Source organism: Lithobates pipiens, unplaced genomic scaffold (genome assembly GCF_037356315.1).
Source record: "Lithobates pipiens isolate NorthernLeopardFrog02 unplaced genomic scaffold, aLitPip1_a1.2 Scaffold_25, whole genome shotgun sequence".
Lineage (NCBI taxonomy): Eukaryota > Metazoa > Chordata > Amphibia > Anura > Ranidae > Lithobates > Lithobates pipiens.
In genome coordinates this window covers 20908378-20928661 of record NW_027507787.1, presented here as the reverse complement: position 1 = coordinate 20928661, position 20284 = coordinate 20908378, and the positions used below count along the sequence as shown (strand labels likewise).

The 20284-nt window shown below is 41.5% G+C and overlaps 1 protein-coding gene across 1 annotated transcript in view; it reads left to right on the top strand.

Annotated features, from left to right (window-relative positions):
• The window catches only part of PCDH15 (protocadherin related 15), a 1670337-nt gene that overhangs the window by 1335522 nt on the left and 314531 nt on the right, over window positions 1-20284 (top strand). Inside the window, exon 25 of the mRNA XM_077454160.1 lies at window positions 5059-5171. Coding sequence (XP_077310286.1) covers window positions 5059-5171 — 113 coding nt within the window. The remainder of the gene's footprint in view (window positions 1-5058; window positions 5172-20284) is intronic.

Below are 20284 nucleotides of genomic sequence, written 5' to 3'. Positions count from 1 at the left end.
ATCGAACTGTTGGCTTGCCCCTCATCCAGTGTCCTGTCCGAAAGGACGTTCAGCGCAGCAGGGGGGATTGTGACCGATAAGCGTACTCGCCTAGCTCACCACAGTGTTAACTACCTCACATTTCTAAAAATGAATGAGGCATGGATCTCGGAGGAATTCAACACATGTGATCAGTAGACCATGTATATGTCTATAAACAATTTTTGGAATCAAGCACACAGACCTTCTTAATTCATTTGGCTCACTTCCCTGACCCAAAAAAGCACACCGTACTATATGCCCCTACCCTCCTCTTTGAAGAGGTTGAGCGGTGTCATATTTCTACTGGGGCTGCTTATTATGAGGGGTTCCCACCATCCCTGTGCTGTGCTGACTTCCTCCTGGGTGTTCTTATTATGAGGGGCTCCCACCATCCCTGTGCTGTGCTGACTTCCTCCTGGGGGTTCTTATTATGAGGGGATCACACCATCCCTGTGCTGTGCTGACTTCCTCCTGGGGCTGCTTACGGTGCTGCTGTCAGCGCTGTATGTCACGGAGCTGCTGTCAGCGCTGTATGTCACGGAGCTGCTGTCAGCGCTGTATGTCACGGAGCTGCTGTCAGCGCTGTATGTCACGGAGCTGCTGTCAGCGCTGTATGTCACGGAGCTGCTGTCAGCGCTGTATGTCACGGAGCTGCTGTCAGCGCTGTATGTCACGGAGCTGCTGTCAGCGCTGTATGTCACGGAGCTGCTGTCAGCGCTGTATGTCACGGAGCTGCTGTCAGCGCTGTATGTCACGGAGCTGCTGTCAGCGCTGTATGTCACGGAGCTGCTGTCAGCGCTGTATGTCACGGAGCTGCTGTCAGCGCTGTATGTCACGGTGCTGCTGTCAGCGCTGTATGTCACGGAGCTGCTGTCAGCGCTGTATGTCACGGAGCTGCTGTCAGCGCTGTATGTCACGGAGCTGCTGTCAGCGCTGTATGTCACGGAGCTGCTGTCAGCGCTGTATGTCACGGAGCTGCTGTCAGCGCTGTATGTCATGGTGCTGCTGTCAGCGCTGTATGTCACGGAGCTGCTGTCAGCGCTGTATGTCACGGAGCTGCTGTCAGCGCTGTATGTCACGGAGCTGCTGTCAGCGCTGTATGTCACGGAGCTGCTGTCAGCGCTGTATGTCACGGAGCTGCTGTCAGCGCTGTATGTCACGGTGCTGATGTCAGTGCTCTGTATTACGGTGCTGCTGTCAGTGCTCTGTATCTCCTGCACCCTCTTGTTTGCCTACCCTGGTCCCTGACCTTCCCTCTCCTCCATTGCCTTCATTAGCTCCATAGTCCTGAATTGTCAGAACAATTTCCCAAATAAAAAAAAAATGCTTGTAGTTATCGATCCCAAATTCACCTCATACATGTATTATGCTATTGTCCAGGTGGTGGGACTACGTGCTACCCCCTAATAATTACCCCGTGGCCGCAAATTCGACCTAAAGGTTTGCGAAATTCGCCTCCCATTGAAGTCAATGGAGCCCGCGGCGAACGGTCGTTTTCGCGAACGTTTGTGCCCGTTCGCGTTTCGCGTTCGCGAAACGTCCCGTCGGAAGTTCGTCCATCACTATCAATGACTTTCAATGAGGGTTCTCTGTATTACGGAGCCGACAATTCATAATAGCTGCGAGTGATTTTAAAGGACTTTTTTTCCTGCATAAATGACACTTTGTGCTGGGACAGTTCTAAGCACGGGAAACATGCGCCCCTTCACAGGCACACTATAGACAACCCCCCCCCCCCTACGAAATTTAAAGGAATATTACACTTTTATTGTTTCGCTTTAATCATTATTAAAATAACTGCTCTTGAAAAAATGGCCTTTTTAAAACTTTTTTTTGCATTGATACATGTCCCCTGGGGCAGGACCCAAGTCCCCAAACACTTTTTAGGACAGTAACTTGCAAATTAGCCTTTAAAATTAGCACTTTAGATTTTGAACGTTGGAGTCCCATAGACTTTAATAGGGTTCTAAAGTATGCTATATAGTTAGCTCCGTCGAATCTTCTTTATACATTCGACAGACACCATAAGCCTTCCAAGACAGATTCGACCGTAATTCATGTGGATTTTCGGACGAATGCAATTTTTGAACGAAAAACGAAATAAATAAAAACGAATTTCGGGAGTAACTAAATAAATTAAGTTTTCGGACGAAAACGAAATTCCGAAACGAAATATTTTACTCTGCACATGTCTACTAAACATCAACTTAATAACTATGATAATTCTACATGTTATCATTTAGCATAGCATGTCAAAACTTTCTTAAAATAGAAGGCATTCACACAGTGGCGGCCCGCCCATAGGGGGCGCCCGGGCGCCGCCCCCCTCTCCCCCTAGGTGTAAAAAAAAAAGTAAAAAACATGGATTGATGTCACATGGGTTGGTCACATGGGTTGATGTCACATGGCGAAAGTCCCAGCATCCTCCGGGACTGTGGCATCGTAAGGGGGCGGGGTCACCATGTGACATCAACCCATGTGACCAACCCATGTGACATCAACCCATGTGACACCGCCCCATTGTCCCTATATAAGTGGCAGCGCAGCGCGTCCCTGGCATTCCGGCTGGAGAGAGCGTCGAGTCAACATCTCCTGGAGAAGAAGAAGAAGAAGAACGGGCGGCGGCGACAGAAGACCGGGCCACCGCCTGTAAAAGAGCTATAAGAAGGCGCGGGTGTCCGGCAGAAGAACCAAAGAGGGGGACAAGACCCCCGAAGTCGGGAGAAGAGGCCGGCGGCGAGGAAGAAAGCCGGGCTCCTCCGCTAGCAAAAGAGCTACAAGAAGATAGCGGAGGAGTCCGGCGAGAAGACCCCCGAAGACGGAAGATCCCCGGAGCTGTGCAATAAAATATTTTAACCCTGTGTTGTGTTTTTTTTTTTACTTTTTTTCACAGGTGAATGGGTAGGGGTACATTGTACCCCATACTCATTCACATAGGGTGGGGGGCCAGTATCCGGGGCCCCCTTATTAAAGGGGGCTTCCGGATTCCGATAAGCCCCCCGTCCGCAGACCCCGACAACCAACAGCCAGGGTTGTCTGGAAGAGGCCCTTGTCCTCATCAACATGGGGACAAGGTGCTTTGGGGTGGGGGGGCGCACGCCCCCCCCTCCCCAAGGCACCCCCCATGTTGAGGGCACGCGGCCTGGTACGGCTCAGGAGGGGGGGGGCGCCCGCTCGTCCCCACCCCCTTTCCTGGCCGGCCAGGTAGCGTGCTCGGATAAGGGTCTGGTGTGGATCTGGAGGGGACCCCCACGCCGTTTTTTTGGCGTAGGGGGTTCCCCTTGGAATCCATACCAGACCTAAGGGCCTGGTATGCTCTCGGAGGGGGGAACCCACGGCAATTTTTTTTCAGATTACATAAGGGGCGTGGTTTATGAGAAGTGGGATGGGTCAAAATGATGGGCGGGGTCATGATGGGCGGGGTCTTGCGCCCCCCATCCAAAAACTTCACCAGCCGCCACTGCATTCACATGTCTCATTTCATCACATATCTCAAAAATAAGAGGAATATTTATCATTTTAGGACAGCAGGTAGGACTATGAAGAGCATTCCTTTACACCACATCAGCTACTTGCACATCCAGTATTGCTGTAGTATAGTGCAAAAATAGCCTAATATTATAATGGCATTTATTCCAAACTGCATACAGACAGCTATTTGAGGCTTTTTGGTCGTTATCAGTGCATTGCATAGAAACCATAGCTTCTTCAGGTCCATAATTTTGCCCATTTTAAATAAAATAAAATAAAAATAAAAGCACTCACATCCACAATGACAGAATGAAGAAGATTTACTAAAACTGGAGCATACCAAATCTGATGCAGCTGAACATAGGAGCCAATCAATTTCTAACTCTAGCTTGTTCAATAAGGCCGGGTTCACACTGGTACGACAAACGCTCCGACATTGGGGCCGGGTTCACACTATACTACATGACAGTAGTACGACTTTCATCCTACTTTGCTCTGTGACATCAGTCCTACATTGGTCCTACATTGGCCCTACATCCATCCAACTTTCATGAACAGGATACTACTTTGATCTGACTTGGGAGGGGCTACAGCAGGGGGCAGGAAATAATACAGTGTTGGATGCCAAAGTCGGATGGTTAGGACAAGGATCCGACTTTGATCCTACTTCAGTGATAGTCAATGGTCTGAAGTAGGATCAAAGTCGGACAAAAGTAGTACAGGGAGCATTTTCAAAGTTGGACTGACTTGTGTCAGGCCAGTTAAGACGGCTCCCCTAGGGAAACACTGATTTTCACATGTCTTACGACATGAGCTCCCAATGTCGGATTGTTTGTCATACCAGTGTAAACCCAGCCTTGGAGCTCATGTCGCATGATGTGTGAAAATCAATGTTTCCCTATGGGAGCCATCTTAACTGGTCCAACACAAGTCGGTCCGACTTTGAAAATGCTCCCTGTGCTACTTTGGTCTGACTTTGATCCTACTTCAGCCCATTGACTATCATTTAAGTAGGATCAAAGTCGGATCCTTGTCCTAACCATCTGACTTTGGCATCCGACATTGTGTTATTTCCTGCCCCCTGATGTAGCCCCTTCCATTGTGTGCTAGTTTTGATTGGTCAAAGGATAAGTCTACTATCTGAAAAGTCGGATCAAGCATAGTCTCCTGTTCATGAAAGTCAGATGGATGTAGGACCAATGTAGGACCAATGTAGGATTGATGTTGCAGAGCAAAGTAGAATGAAAGCTGTACTACTGTTGTGTGTGAACCCAGCCTAAAAAGAAGCTGATTGGTTACTATGCACTACATTCTGTGTGCTCCAATGTTAGTAAATCTGCCCCATATCTTCTATTTGGTCTTAACTTCTGTTTGTGTTCTTTAATGCATCTTCCTCTGAGGTACAAAGAAATACTGACTCCTTAGCCAGCACATAGAATAGTCTATATAGGTGATATATTTTGTACTTTAAAACCTTTATTACAGAATATTGCTCGGGAAAGTGTGTTCATTGTTCAAATAAAAGTTATAATTTTAACTGAAAAAAATGTGTGTTTTTCTCTGTAGTTGGGAGTCATTGCTTATGATGATGGAGATCCAGTGAAGTCTAACAGCACAATGGTAATAATAACAGTTCTGCAGCCATCTGTAATCCCCCGATTCACTCAAGAGGAATACAGGTAAGAAAGCATTTATATTATTAATTTCTAAATGAAAGTATGGTGGGCTAATAAAATCATATGTAAAACAGCCTTATATGAGATCCCCCTCTATTAATATCAAGGTATACAATATCAGACAGAACAATGTTTTAGGTCAGAGTGTAATGCAATGTGGCTTGGGGATGGTGGAATAAGAAGCAACGTCATCACACTATTCTTCACTCTAGTGTTGGGAAAGATCTAGAGGAACAGATTTATATTCGATGTACAGGAGGTGCAATGAATGGGGAAACAGCTATGACCAAGAAACTATTGCTGAGACCTGACTTTTGACCCTTATTTAATCACAGAAAGATGTATGTTGCTTTGAGTCCCAAAGGCCCTGTTATGGATTGGAGGGGGGACCCCATACTGTTGTTTTTTTTTTGTTTTTTTTTTAATGCCAGCTTTTCTTTTTGTTTATGTTCTGCTTTCAGCAAGTAATCCCACTGACAGCAACCATGGGTCATGGTTGTTAAGCACACGGCAAGTGCTGACTCTTTAATGACAATCTATTTACTGGCTTGCAAGGATGCAAGCGGGAGCCAGCTCCTTAACAACTGGCTGAAAGTTCATTCATTCTTTAAATTTTGCATGCCTTGACCACTACTTACTTAACACATGCATTTATTTCTTTATTTTCTTTAGCCGCTTCAGCCCAGAGCACTTTTTGCTATTCGGCACTGTGTCACTTTAACTGATAATTGCGCGACCGTGCGACGTTGCACCCAAACAAAATTGACATCCTTTTTTTTCCCATAAATAGAGCTTTCTTTTGGTGGTTTTTATTCTTTTGTGCTATAAACAAAAAAGAGCGACAATTTAAAAAAAAATTGCTATAATAAATATCCCCTCAAAATATATTAAAAAAAAAGAATTTTTCCTCAGTTTAGGCCGATATGTATTCTTCTACATATTTTTGTTTAAAAAAATCACAATAAGTGTATATTGATTGGTTTGCACAAAAGTTATAATGTCTACAAAATAGGGGATAGATCTATAGCATTTTTATTTTATTTTTTTACTCGTAATGGCAGTGTTCTGCGATTTTTATCATGACTGCGACATTATGGCGGACACATCAGACAATTTTGACATATTTTTTGGGGCCATTGGCATTAATACAGCAATCAGTGCTATAAAAATGCATTGATTACTGTAAAAATGTCATTGGCAGTGAAGAAGTTAACACTAGGGGGCGATGATGGGGTTAATTGTGTTCCCTAGTGTGTGTTCTAACTGAAGGGGGGAGGGGACTGACTAGGGGAGATGACAGATTGCTGTTCATACTTTGAACAGAGGAGCTGTCACTTCACCCCTCAGAGAACTGGGATCTCTGTGTATACACACGGATAATACACACAGAGATCCCAGTAGTGCTGTGTTATGAGTGAGCGTGGGAGCTCAGTGGCACTCATCTTCAGGGGACGAGCTGCGGGTACGTGAGTGCACCTCTAGCGGCCACCAGAGGGAGTGACGTAACATAACGGTGATCCACGCAGCTGAGCCATGTTGCCGCAGTACAACTGTGACAGCTGGTCGGCAAGCGGTTAATGAATTGACTTTAATTGTTTTATGTGGTATATACCAAACATTTTTGCTTTTTGATATATAGTATATACCACATAAAGGGACAGTGAATTGACATTTTAAGTGCATGCGATATTTAGCAAAAATGTGTCTGCATGTAGTATGCTTTAGTGAATTTAGCTACATCTCCTTTATTAAGGGGCATCTTACATGTTTTTTTTTTTTCTTTTTAAACACTGCTTTATTTCCATATTAAAGGTTTAGCCTTGCAGGGGTTAGTCAAAACTTTATACAACCACACAAAAAAGGTCCAGTATCCTACCCAACTTGGTCTGTGCATGATCTCAGCCAGTTCTAGTGCAGTCTTGTAACTGTCATTTACATGAGATGTCAGTTTGGTTAAAGTGCCTATCTGTAAGGCCAGACGGGCCTGAACACATGGTCCTAGAAACATTTCTCAGAAGCAACTTCAACAAGAGCACTGACAGGCTCTTCTCTTTGTTTGCATAACTCACCAGACTTTTATTAGACCCCCCCACGCCACTAAGCTACTTGAACTGGCTCTCTGTGTCATTTGCCACACTGTGACATGGTGACAGATGTACTGACTGTATATACTGTATTTATAAATATACACTGTGTATTTATTTATATATATATATATATATATATATATATATATATATATATATATATATATATATATATATTACACCCGTACATTGCTGTTTTGTTTTTGAAGCCTCATCTCCTCCTCTATTTCTACACAACTTGGCACATATATTTGTCTTTACTTCATTAACTTGAAGTTGTTTTTGTCATGTTGCTTTGCCTCATTGTCTTAAAAATTAGCATCTAAAATGAAACAGATTTAGCTTTGTGGAGAATGCTATCAATTTAATTTCAGAGCACAGAGATTCTATTTTTATTCTTCTATTTAAAAAAAAAAAGGAAAAGTAAACTTGTTTGAAAATGGACTTCCTAAAATATGCAACCTATTTAAGAAATGTATCATTTGTATATAGCCAAGCTATTTGTTGTTGCTTATTTTTGTGCATGCCATCTTATTTCACTGCTTGCTGCATTAAAGAATAAAATATGCAAAAGCTTACATTTCAGCATGGGTAAATGCTGGCATGGTCACCTGCCACATTTTAGTACCAAGGTTGAGTGATTTGTAAATAGTGCTTATGGCTCTTCTGGTTTATAAACTGTATTTTCTGCTCTCATACTGTAAATATACAGCACAGGATCTTTGCAAAACATGCTTTGTGGAGTTTTCCCTAAAGCAGCTGCCATACTAATCTTGTTACAGGTATAGCCAAGAATAGTCTTGGCTCTCCAGCAGGCAGATCATGTTGTAGGAGCATGAGATATATGAAGTGGCAAACAAAGTCAATTTTGGTCCCCTGTGCAGAAATTATGTTTGCTCCCTACAACTATCTTTTTGCCATAACCTCTTGTTCAATCTCTTTATTGTTTTCAAAAAGGGTATACCAGCAAGTGGGGCTCATAGATTACAATGAACAATAGTATCTGTAGTATGGCTGCTTGTACAACAAGATTTAACAATAAAACAACAAGATTGTCAGTGGTCAAGTATCAGGTCATCGAGTATAGAGCGTGCCAAAAAGGTCTACCGTGGCCAACAAGACTATAGAGTGACACCTGGTATAGGAACCTGACTATATATTGTGGGCAGGTCTAAGATAAATGTATAAAGTTTATAGGGAGCCATAAATGCTTAGCTCTATCGCCATTCAGAGTTTCTACTATAAAAGAGTAGAAGAAGGAGAGGAAAGTAAAATAGGATGATAAGGGGGAGTCACGGGAGAACAACTGTTATGTTTAATAAAGCAGGCCAGCAGATGACAATCTCTACAAGTCTCCCAGTATCTGACATTTCACAGATGCAAATATGACATGATGAAAACACTCTTGTCCTGGTAGCTCCTCAATAGGAGGGTGCAATTTGTTTTAATCCAACTCAACAATCTATGTTTGGTGATTACACTCAGCAGGCTATGAGTCATGATTTTTTCCAAAAATCCAGGAGCTACGATCCTAGACAGCAAAGGCTGGGCAGAGGCTCTGCTCAGTGAGTAATGGGCATTGACTCTGCTGATCACAGTCTGAGCAGTCATGTAGTGGGATTTAACACACTCTGTGGCTCAGGGGTGGATGGAGAGGTTGCAGATTCTACTTTAAGGGATGTATTTGCTGCAATTCACTTACTGGGCTGGTTTGTGGAGTAAGCAAAGACAGGAATGCACTACTAATTTGGAAAACAGTGTTAGTAATAGACATGTGCAATTAATTTTGGTAATATAAAATTGGACGCATTTTTAGTTATTCGAAGATCCGGATGTATCTAAATCTCTGAATGAAAATGATCTTATTAAAATGTAATTGAAATTCATTTAATTTTGTTTTGCATATTTATTTTCTTACAAATTACATTTTTTTTGGAACGATTCAAATTCAGATTGGTTGAAAAATGACGGCCAGTTTGAATAAATGTCCCCATCTAAAAGTAGATCAGGAGTCAATCATGGTAGCTGCCACTGACTAACTACTTCCTTTTGGTGAATACAAAAGCATGTACCAATGACTTATTTGTAAGCTATGTGTTAAATTTGTTTGGACAGAAGCATCATAAAAAGATTTCCTCAGATCATGGTGTTCCCATGATTAAAAATACAACTGTATATTGTTGAAGTGACAGTGTGCTTTGGATATAAACTGTAGCCCGAACTTTGCACTACTGACATAATAGGTGTTATATATAGATCTATCTATCTATCTATCTATCTATCTATCTATCTATCTATCTATCTATCTATCTATCTATCTATCTATCTATCTATATATATATATATATGTATATATATATATATATGTATATATATATATATATATATATATATATATATATATATATATATATATATATATATATATATATTCAAGTATTATAATAAAAAGGCTCCTATTTTGTCAGGGCCACTTTATGCTGAAGTTTTGCTTGGGGTTGACAGCAGGATACTCTATAAAGTCTAACAAGCCAGCTTTCTTAGGCACTCTCTAAAATGTAATTTACATATGTCCTTTACTGTCAGGCAATAAAATTAATACTCCTTTGTGTGACAGTGTTGCTACAGGCATAAAAATAGAGCTTGAAAAATTAGGTCACGAATCCCAAAAAGAACCATGTCAGCACTCCTCGGAAGCTGCAATAGTGCCAAAAATTACTTCTAAACTTTTAGAAAACTTTGATTGAAATATCAAAGTCAGCTTAAAACAAATGTAAAAAAAAATGTAGTTTTGCTTTGAGACAATTAGCATTTGTCAGGTAATTACATTTTATATTAATTCTGCCATATAATTTTCATTATTTAATAACATACGTAAAATATTTTCAAGATGGATGCCTGAATTGTAAGTGGCTATAGAAGTGTAGTTTCTACTGTAGTCCAATTATTTGATTAAAATGAATGCTTATCCAAAGGTACCATAGCCTTGCAAAAATACATTATGCCACTGGATGCTTAAAAGAAAACGAAATTCAAGAACAAACATTTAATATGTTTCAGGTTATCAGTCCTTAGATGTGGATTAGTTATTTTTTCCAGATTAAGAGCATTCTCAATAGGTTCAGAAAATACCTGTTGACCCAGCCAGAAATAGTTTTCATTACTTCCAATGAGCTGAACTGAAAGCTAAAACAATATTACTTTTTTTCTGAAAACAACTTATCCCCCCATCCTCATGTAATGGAAATGCAACAAAGGCAGACCTGTTTGTAGTCTGGTCTGGGTGGCAACCTTTGCTCTCTCAGTTAATGTGGCCAACCAGGCACATGAAGTATGCTATTTGCCAGGTGAAAATAAAGAAAACAAGCTCACAAGAAGACAGCAAATGTAGGCATCTTATACTGTATAAGAACTTGTAACCTGCAATATAGTTATCTATATGAATGGCTAAATAGTAGCTCAGTGATTCATGGTGATCGCATGCTTTATTAACTGCATGCCGACCAGCCGCCACGGTTGTACTGCGGGATCATGGTTCGGCTGCGCAAATCGCCATTATGCTACATTGGTAGGATAAACGGCCACTAGGGGGCGCGTGCACGCCGCCAGCCTCGATCACCGATGGGCTCCCGCGATCGCTCTGGGCACATGGAGAACTGGGAGCTGTGTGTGTGTAAACACACAGTTTCTGTTTCTCTTAGCAGGGAACTGACAGATCGTCTGTCCATACAGAGTGTAGACAGTGATCTGTTAGTTTCCCTGCACAGTCCCATCCCCCATTCAGTTAGAATACAAAATAGGATACATTTTAACCCCTCCCCTGGCCCCTAGTGTTAACCCCTTCACTGCCAGTGACATTTTTACAGTAATCAATGCAATTTTTATCGCACTGATCGCTGTATTAATGCCAATGGTCCCAAAAATATGTCAAAATTGTCAGATGTGTCCACCATAATGTCGCAGTCATGATAACAATCGCTGATCGCCGCCATTACTAATAAAAAAAATATTAATAAAAAGGCCATAAAACTATTCCCTATTTTGTAGACACTATAACTTTTGCGTAAACCAATCAATATACGCTTATTGTGATTTTTTTTTTTACCAAAAATATGTAGAAGAATACATATTGGCCTAAATTGAGGGAAGAAATATTTTTTTATATATTTTTTGGGGATATTTATTATAGCAAAAAGTTAAAAATAATGCGTTTCTTTCAAAATTGACGCTCTTTTTTTGTTTATAGTGCAAAAAATAAAAACCGCAGAAGTGATCAAATACCACCAAAAGAAAGCTCTATTTGTGGGAAAAAAAGGACATCGATTTTGTTTGGGAGCCACCTCGCAATTGTCAGTTAAAGCGATGCAGTGCCGAATCTCAAAAAGTGGTCTGGTCTTTGGCCAGCCAAATGGTCCGAGGCTTAAGTGGTTAATGTCATACATCCTGCTTTAGGAAAATTGCACTGTATCATTGTATTGCAGTTTAAAACAAAACCGGCTATAAATGAAAGAGTCGTTTTATTTACATAAACAGTCTGTAAATGCACAGGCACATTCATATGCTATGAAGGTGCAGTTGTATTAAGCCTCTGTAGGAAAGCCTTTATTTACAATGGCTTGAAAGGACGCTAAATTAGTCTATTGAAATAAACTTTGTAATTTAGCCAAAACATTTTTATGTCTCTAATTACAGTACGTCACCCTTTATACATAGACAGCCTAATGTTCCTGTCAGAATTGAAGGCTTTAGATGATGGCTGTCTAATAGCTACGGATATCTCAAGGTTATTATTTTCTCTGACAAAAGATTATCCAATATTGATACGAAAATGTTAAGAGCATCCAAGCTTTATGCATGCTGCAAGTGGTTGTTTCCAACATACAAATCCAGAGGTAGATTGCATCTGGTTGCAACCATAATTCCATGGCATTCTTATCGGTCAATGCACAGTCAATGATAAATTGTGTTTCCTTCCAGTAGAACCTCCTAGGTGAAACATACATTTTGCCAAATGAATACATTAAGATAAACACAGCAAAATTTTTCCAGTATCAAGAAAAAAAGTAAATAATCATGACTCTGACTACAAATGCTGTGTATATATTTTCAAGGACATGCAAATAGTTATCCCCAAATGGATTTTCAAGGCCACAGAGAATGACAGAGAAAGGTTTATTCATTTAAATGATTGGTTCATAAAGGAAAGAAGTTTTAAATTCAGAGCACTCCTAACCATTTGCCAGAGTGCAAACTGACACGACATTGCCTCCCCTTTCTGCCTCAGTAATGAAGGTGAAATGTTAAGTGTTTTTTGCCATGAATTTATATTTTCTGATTCTTTGTCAAAATCTAGCCAGCTTTAATTTGGAATGTGGCCTCCTAGTGTAATTTTTCATTTTTCTACAATTACATCTGGCGTTACCACACTTTCTCACAAAACATCTTTTTGTTCAGCAGTTAAACCAGCTTTGTTTTTTTTGTTTTTTTATAAAGTCGAATGAGTGTTACCATTCATGATTTTTTAGTACAGAAGACAGTAAGACAATCAGACTATCCTTACTGGATGCCGTAATATCAAAAAACTGTTTAAAAATGTATCCTGAAAATATTGCAGAATATAAAGGCATTGTACGTTTTCAAATGCTTTTGTTGTTTTAAGTAGGCATCAATGTTGTTTTATTCCCTGTGTCTTTGTTTGCCTTCCTTTGTAATGATGGGCTCACATGTTGTGCCTGCAGTTTGTAGTGTAATAGCTGATCAATTCCCCTGTATGTCCATACTATTATTACCTAGCTTGTCTCAATTCATTAAAGGGGCAAGCAACTTTTTTTTCCAAATCACAATCTTTGAATCAGCATGTCCTCTGTGTTGCAAATGTTATAAATAACGGCAGGATGATTTATCGGTTATTTGCTTTGCCTGCTTCGTCTGTGTCATATCGAATTATTGATTAACTTTCACCTGAAAAGTACTAGACTGATTTTGGGATATGTTGCTACTTCATGAGAAATATTAGTTCTTAGAATACAGACCAAGATCATGCAGTAACCTGTGCAGTGCCATGCCACATGCCTCATGTTTGAGCACAAACAGAAATTGCTAACACTGGAATATGAAGATTTACTCTCCTGTAGGCTGTATGTACAGAGCAACAAATGACACCATGAAACTACAGGCTCAATGCCCATATTTATATGTGAAACACAAGGTGCAGGCAGGAAGGTTTATAATGCCTTTAGTAAACAAGTATATATATGTGAATATACGTGTCCATAGGGAATTTTTTTTGTGCTGAGAGCGGACACGCTGTCTGCTCACAGCACAGTAACTAAAACGTCATGGAAAGCTCCCGATGCATACTTGCGATTGGGAGCTTTTAGTCATGTGACTGCTGTAACAGCCAATGCTGTAATAGCCAAACAGTAATCAGATGATCAGAGTGGCCACTTCCCCATATTTAAATTCTCTTAAAGAATCGGGGGACATTGTCAGTAAGGTGGTAATACCAATGTACAGGAATATTTGGTAAGTTGAGTACATTTTGTGAACTTACCAATCCCTGAAGCCAACTCCAAAGCCTACTTTTTAAAATGTTAATTTTGGAGGGCACCAGGGAAAGGTTAGAACTATTTCATTATTGTTTGCAACCACATTTGAGAGTTATTTCTTCACTCAGACAGAACAGGAAGGAAGGAGAAAATCTTCTTTTCTGTAAAAATTTGTCAAAAAAAGTGAACCATATAGTTTTTAAAGCCAAAATGTGAGTAGGGTGATGGGGCCTTTACTAAGTTTAGCCAGCAGTTTACCAGACTTTTTACAAATTTATGGAATTGAAGCGTGGTGTAAGATGCTTTAATAGCTTCCTATTGTTTAGCCCATAGGTCAAATTAATGTTTTGCTGCATGCCACGTTATCTTAATTGCTAAAAGTCTCCCATTGCATAAATCACTGGGAACTAATACAAAAATTAATAACGAGATGGTACCTCACGCGTATCAATTGTCCAAATTCTTATCCAATCATTTGGCCCTCTGCTGGAGAGGATGTGAACAAATAGGTAATCTATGCCATGTTTTTAGACTTGCAAAAATCTCACTAGTTTTTGAAGAGTGATATTCAAATTACTATCTGACATAACTGGCACCTTCCTAAAGCCCCGCCGGAACCGCAACGCTTTCCAAGGCTCAGGGTCTTGTTTTAGCCCTGCTCTAGCCATTTTAAATTTACAAATTGATGAAATCTCGTCCCTATTCTGAACAGTTGTTGCCCACATTCTTCTGACTGGCAGCAAGAAAAACAATAGCTAGACACTAGAAGATGTTTCAAGCTCCCAATGAATCTAAGTTGAAATTTCCTGAAAACTTAGTGAAACAGAAATATTCACATGAACGATCCTTATTTATTAGGGAAGGTAAATGTAAACTTTTTCGCAACCCATGGAAACTGTGGATATATTGGTGTAGTCATCGAGTTATTTGTGTTCCTGATCTAGTGAATTATTAATTTTCTATATTATTCTGTTTAGTCTTCCTCTTATATAACTGTTTTAGCGGAATATATTATCCATGGCCCTGCATGATAAAACTCTCATATGGATATCCCTGACTGAGAACACTTGTGTACTTTCTTCCTTTTCTTATCCCTTTCTTGTTTTGTTGAAAATTGGAAACTCGATAAAAATCTAATTATAAAAATAAATGCACAAAAAATAAAAAAAATGTATCCAAGGAGATGTAGACCCACCAGAGCCTTCAATACCCAAGAGGAGAGTTTTGAAAAAAAAAAAAAGAATTCCCAAGGGAATAGACAATGTATATATTAGTAATAACAATATCATGAGAGGCAATCGATTTTTGAACAGTAAGCGTACGGCCTACCATATATACATCAACTGATTTTACAGTATATGGGAGATTTTTATGAAAAAGTATTATCACTCCATTTTATAAACTACCACTGGGGATCCAAGTACTTCACTCACCTATAGTTTGAGTAAGCACTTGAAATCATCTAAGACAGATGCTCCTGCTCTCCTGAAGGAGAGCTGCATCCACCCAGAGATGTCCCAAATGCCTCAGAATTTTCTTCTCTTATTGGGCGATCTCAGCTCGTTAACATTCTATGATTTTACCTTCATGGAAAGTTACTCACAAGTAATAGGACACACATTGGTGTTTGTAGAACAATAAGAAAGTCAGGCAGCTAAGGCCCATAATAAGAAAGCACAACAACCCTAAATCTGAAAAACTGTAGCAAAAGGGAAAGTTAAAACAAATCCATGACAGAACAACAAAAAGGAAACAGTAAACCAGTACAGATTTTTATTTTTTACGCATGGAACAAACACCCACATGTGCTTCTGACAACTCCTCACAAACTGTAGAGAAATGTAGTGCCCCTTAGGAGGAAAAAAAAAGGAACCACTATCCCACTTGAGGGACATATAGACAAACCCCACCATACAATAAGGAGCTAAGAGATGTGGTGTTAAACAACATACTGTAGCTATAGGAAACTGTCTTTTATTTCTAAAAATGACAGGCACAAGATAACAATCTATATCTGACATCATGAAAACAAACAATTCTCACACAACTAAATGGGAAACATAAGGCAAAAGGAAAAAGTCAACGAATCACAGAGGGGTTGATTTACTAAAACTAGAGTGTAAAATCTGGTGCAGCTGTGCATGGTAGCCAATAAGCTTCAAACTTCAACTTGTTTAATTAAACTTTGACAAAAAATTGGGATTCTTTGCACAGATTGTGCACTCCTAAATTTTAGTAATTCAACCCCAGAGTGCCCAGATTGACTTATATATCTAATGTGTTCAGGTGGTGTTTTCCGAGGACCGTGCAGCTTCTTTGGTGAATGAGCATTTTGAGCCATAGTCATATCCCAAAGAGAATTCAAGAGGTGTTTTAAATGAGAGATGGCCTCTTTTTCCCCCTTTTTATTAGTTGAACTAGATGGACTTGTGTCTTTTTTCAACCAGACTATGTGTAACTATGAGTTGGAGACTGTAAATGTAAAGTGGCTGGGTAGGCTAGAGTGAATTGAATCCGCCATTGGAACAAGGCAAAGCATATGGATGCAAAGACCTTTCATTGCTGCATGACTTTGGTGGAGTAATCAGCAAAGTGTAATAGTCAATGATTTTCAATGGAAATTGTGTGAACCGTTCTAGAATATTGCAAGATAGACTGCTTATCTGTATAGTTCAAAAACTGTGCAATTACAGGGTTCGGTTTAGTGCAGTTATGCAATGGTGGTCCTGTTCAATGTCACCTTTCAACTGTGCAGTGGGTGGTTAGGCCAAAAGCCACAGGAATTCTGTGTAAAGGCAGAAGAAGTATGATAAACAAATCTTCTAGGGAGTAGATGCACTGCTCAGACTGCAGGAGATGTTGTGATTGTTCCTGAACCTCTTTGCGGAATTGTTCCAAACCTTGCAGAACAGCTATATCCACTGCCTCTGTAATCTTGGGGGTAAGTAGTGCCACTACTGCCTTGGCAATGTAGTGTAGAGAAGGCACAGGAGGGGGAGAGCTATTGGTAGTATCTCCTGTGTGTTGTGAGGGCGCTATCTTAGAGGTCATGTTTACTGCAATGCCCTGGAGCCAAGTAAGAGAGTAAGGAAAGACGTGTGACCAGTCTAAAAATTGGTCAGTAGAGTTCTATTGTGAGGCTAGCAGCAGATCGCTCCAAGTCTTGGGTGCTTACATAGCCTTATAGAGAGAATTTTGAGGAGCTTAATGGGAGCTCCTCTCCATCCAATACCAGATGCAACATTTACTGAAGATAAAATGGGAGCAAAATAAGCCCCATTGATGGTGTTAGTGGCAGTAGTAATAATTCTCAACATAGACTCTGCCCCCTTTTGTGAATTTGTGGAATGTGCTGTACCTCAGTGGCAAGTTCCAAAATGCCATTTCTTTTCACGGAAGGCCATTCTGGCTCTCTACCGGCATGTGGAATGTAATGTTTTGGCCTCCTTGGACAGGACGGTCAGCATGGTTCAGCAGGGAAGGGCAGGGGTGGTACCTAGTGATGGACGAACTTCCCTCGGGACGTTTTCGCGAACACGGACCGCGACTGATAATTTGCGAACCGGAACGTTCGCGGCGGGCCCCATTGACTTCAATGGGAGGCGAACTTTGCAAACCTACAGGTCAAATTTGCAGCCACAAAATAATTAATAGCTGTGCAAACATAGTCCCACCACATGGCCAATGACATAACACATGTATGAGGTGAATCTGGGATCGACAACTACAAGCATTCTTTTTTTATATGGGAAATTGTTGTGACAATTCAGGACTGTGGAGCGCATGAAGGCAATGGAGGAGAGGGAAGGTCAGGGACCAGGGTAGGCAAAGAGGGTGCAGGAGATGATCACCAGCAGCGTGACATACAGCAATGACACCTGCACCGTGATAGAGTGATCTGACAACAGCACCGTGATAGAGAGCACTGACATCAGCAGCGTGACATAAAGCACTAACACCAGCACCGTGATATACAGCACTGACAGCAGCACTGTGATAGAGAGCACTGGCATCAGCAGCGTGACATACAGCAATGACACCTGCACCGTGATAGAGTCATCTGACACCAGCACCGTGATAGAGAGCACTGACATCAGCAGCGTGACATAAAGCACTAACACCAGCACCGTGATATACAGCACTGACAGCAGCACCGTGATAGAGAGTACTGACATCAGCACCGTGATATACAGCACTGACACCTACACCGTAAGCAGCCCCAGGAGGAAGTCAGCATAGTACAGGGAGGGTGGGAGCCCCTCATAATGAGCATAGCACAGGGATGGTGGGAGCCCCTCATAATGAGCATAGCACAGGGATGGTGGGAGCCCCTCATAATATGCACAGCAGAGGTACAGCCCCAGGAGGAAGTCAGCACAGCACAGGGATGGTGGGAGCCCCTCATAATAAGCAGACCCAGGAGGATGTCAGCATAGCACAGGGATGGTGGGAGCCCCTCATAATAAGCAGCCCCAGGAGGAAGTCAGCACAGCACAGGGATGGTGGGAGCCCCTCATAATAAGCAGCCCCAGGAGGAAGTCAGCACAGCACAGGGATGGTGGGAGCCCCTCATAATAAGCGTAGCACAGGGATGGTGGGAGCCCCTCATAATATGCAAAGCAGACGTACAGCCCCAGGAGGAAGTCAGCACAGCACAGGGATGGTGGGAGCCCCTCATAATAAGCAGCCCCAGGAGGAAGTCAGCATAGCACAGGGATGGTGAACTTTACAAACCTACAGGTCATATTTGCAGCCACAAAATAATTACTAGCTGTGCACACATAGTCCCACCACATGGCCAATGACATAACACATGTATGAGGTGAATCTGGGATCGACAACTACAAGCATTCTTTTTTTATATGTGAAATTCTGACAATTCAGGACTCTTGAGACAATGGAGGCGAGGGAAGGTCAGGGTAGGCAAAGAAGAGGGTGCAGGAGATGATCACCAGCACCAGCACCGTGATATACAGTACTGACACCTGCACCGTGATAGAGTGCACTGACACCAGCACTGAGATAGAGAGCACTAACAGCAGCACTGATACCAGCAACTTGCTGCTGGGGCCCAAAAATATGACACTGCTCAACCTCTTCAAACAGGAGGCTACGGGCATATAGTACGGTGTGCTTTTTAGGTTGTGATTAGCAGACTGTACCTCACTCAACCCTATATACTGTAGTACACTATACCTTACCAGTCCTTATAAGGACCTTTGTGGAACTAGTAGGTTGTGATTAGCAGACTGTACCTCAGTCCCTATACTCATAAAGGACTGCTGCAGAATAGGGCAGCAGTCAGCAGTAGTGCACCTCAACCCTATATATTGTGGACCTATACCAGTCCTTAAGGAATAGCAGACTGTACCTCACTCAACCCTGTGTACTGTAGTACCCTATACCTTACCAGTCCTTATAAGGACCTTTGTGGAACAAGTAGGTTGTGTGTGACTGATTAGCAGACTGTACGTCAGTCCCTATACTGATGAAGGACTGCTGCAGTATAGGGCAGCGGTCAGCAGTAGTGCACCTCAACCCTATGTATTGTGGACCTATACCAGTCCTTATAGAATAGCAGACTGTACCTCACTCAACCCTATGTACTGTAGTACCCTATACCTTACCAGTCCTTATAAGGATCTTTGTGGAACAAGTAGGTTGTGTGTGACTTATTAGCAGACTGTACGTCAGTCCCTATACTGATAAAGGACTGCTGCAGTATAGGGCAGCGGTCAGCAGTAGTGCACCTCAACCCTATGTATTGTGGACCTATACCAGTCCTTACAGAATAGCAGACTGTACCTCACTCATCCCTATGTACTGTAGTACCCTAGACCTTACCAGTCCTTATAATGACCTTTGTGGAACAAGTAGGTTGTGTGTGACTGATTAGCAGACTGTACGTCAGTCCCTATACTGATAAAGGACTGCTGCAGTATAGGGCAGCGGTCAGCAGTAGTGCACCTCAACCCTATGTATTGTGGACCTATACCAGTCCTTACAGAATAGCAGACTGTACCTCACTCAACCCTACGTACTGTAGTACCCTATACCTTACCAGTCCGTATAAGGACCTTTGTGGAACAAGTAGGTTGTGTGTGACTGATTAGCAGACTGTATGTCAGTCCCTATACTGATGAAGGACTGCTGCAGTATAGGGCAGTGGTCAGCAGTAGTGCAGCTCAAACCTATGTGTTGTGGACCTATACAAGTCCGTATAGAATAGCAGACTGTACCTCACTCAACCCTATGTACTGTAGTACCCTATACCTTACCAGTCCTTATAAGGACCTTTGTGGAACAAGTAGGTTGTGACTGATTAGCAGACTGCAGCAGAAGGGCAGCAGTCAAGTATAATATTCTTTCTATATTTGGAAGAAAGAATATTATACGTGTACAAGCCTATTACCATACCACTGATACCAGTCCTGAAAAGAACCTTTGTGGACCTAATATAGTAACAGCTACTGATTAAACT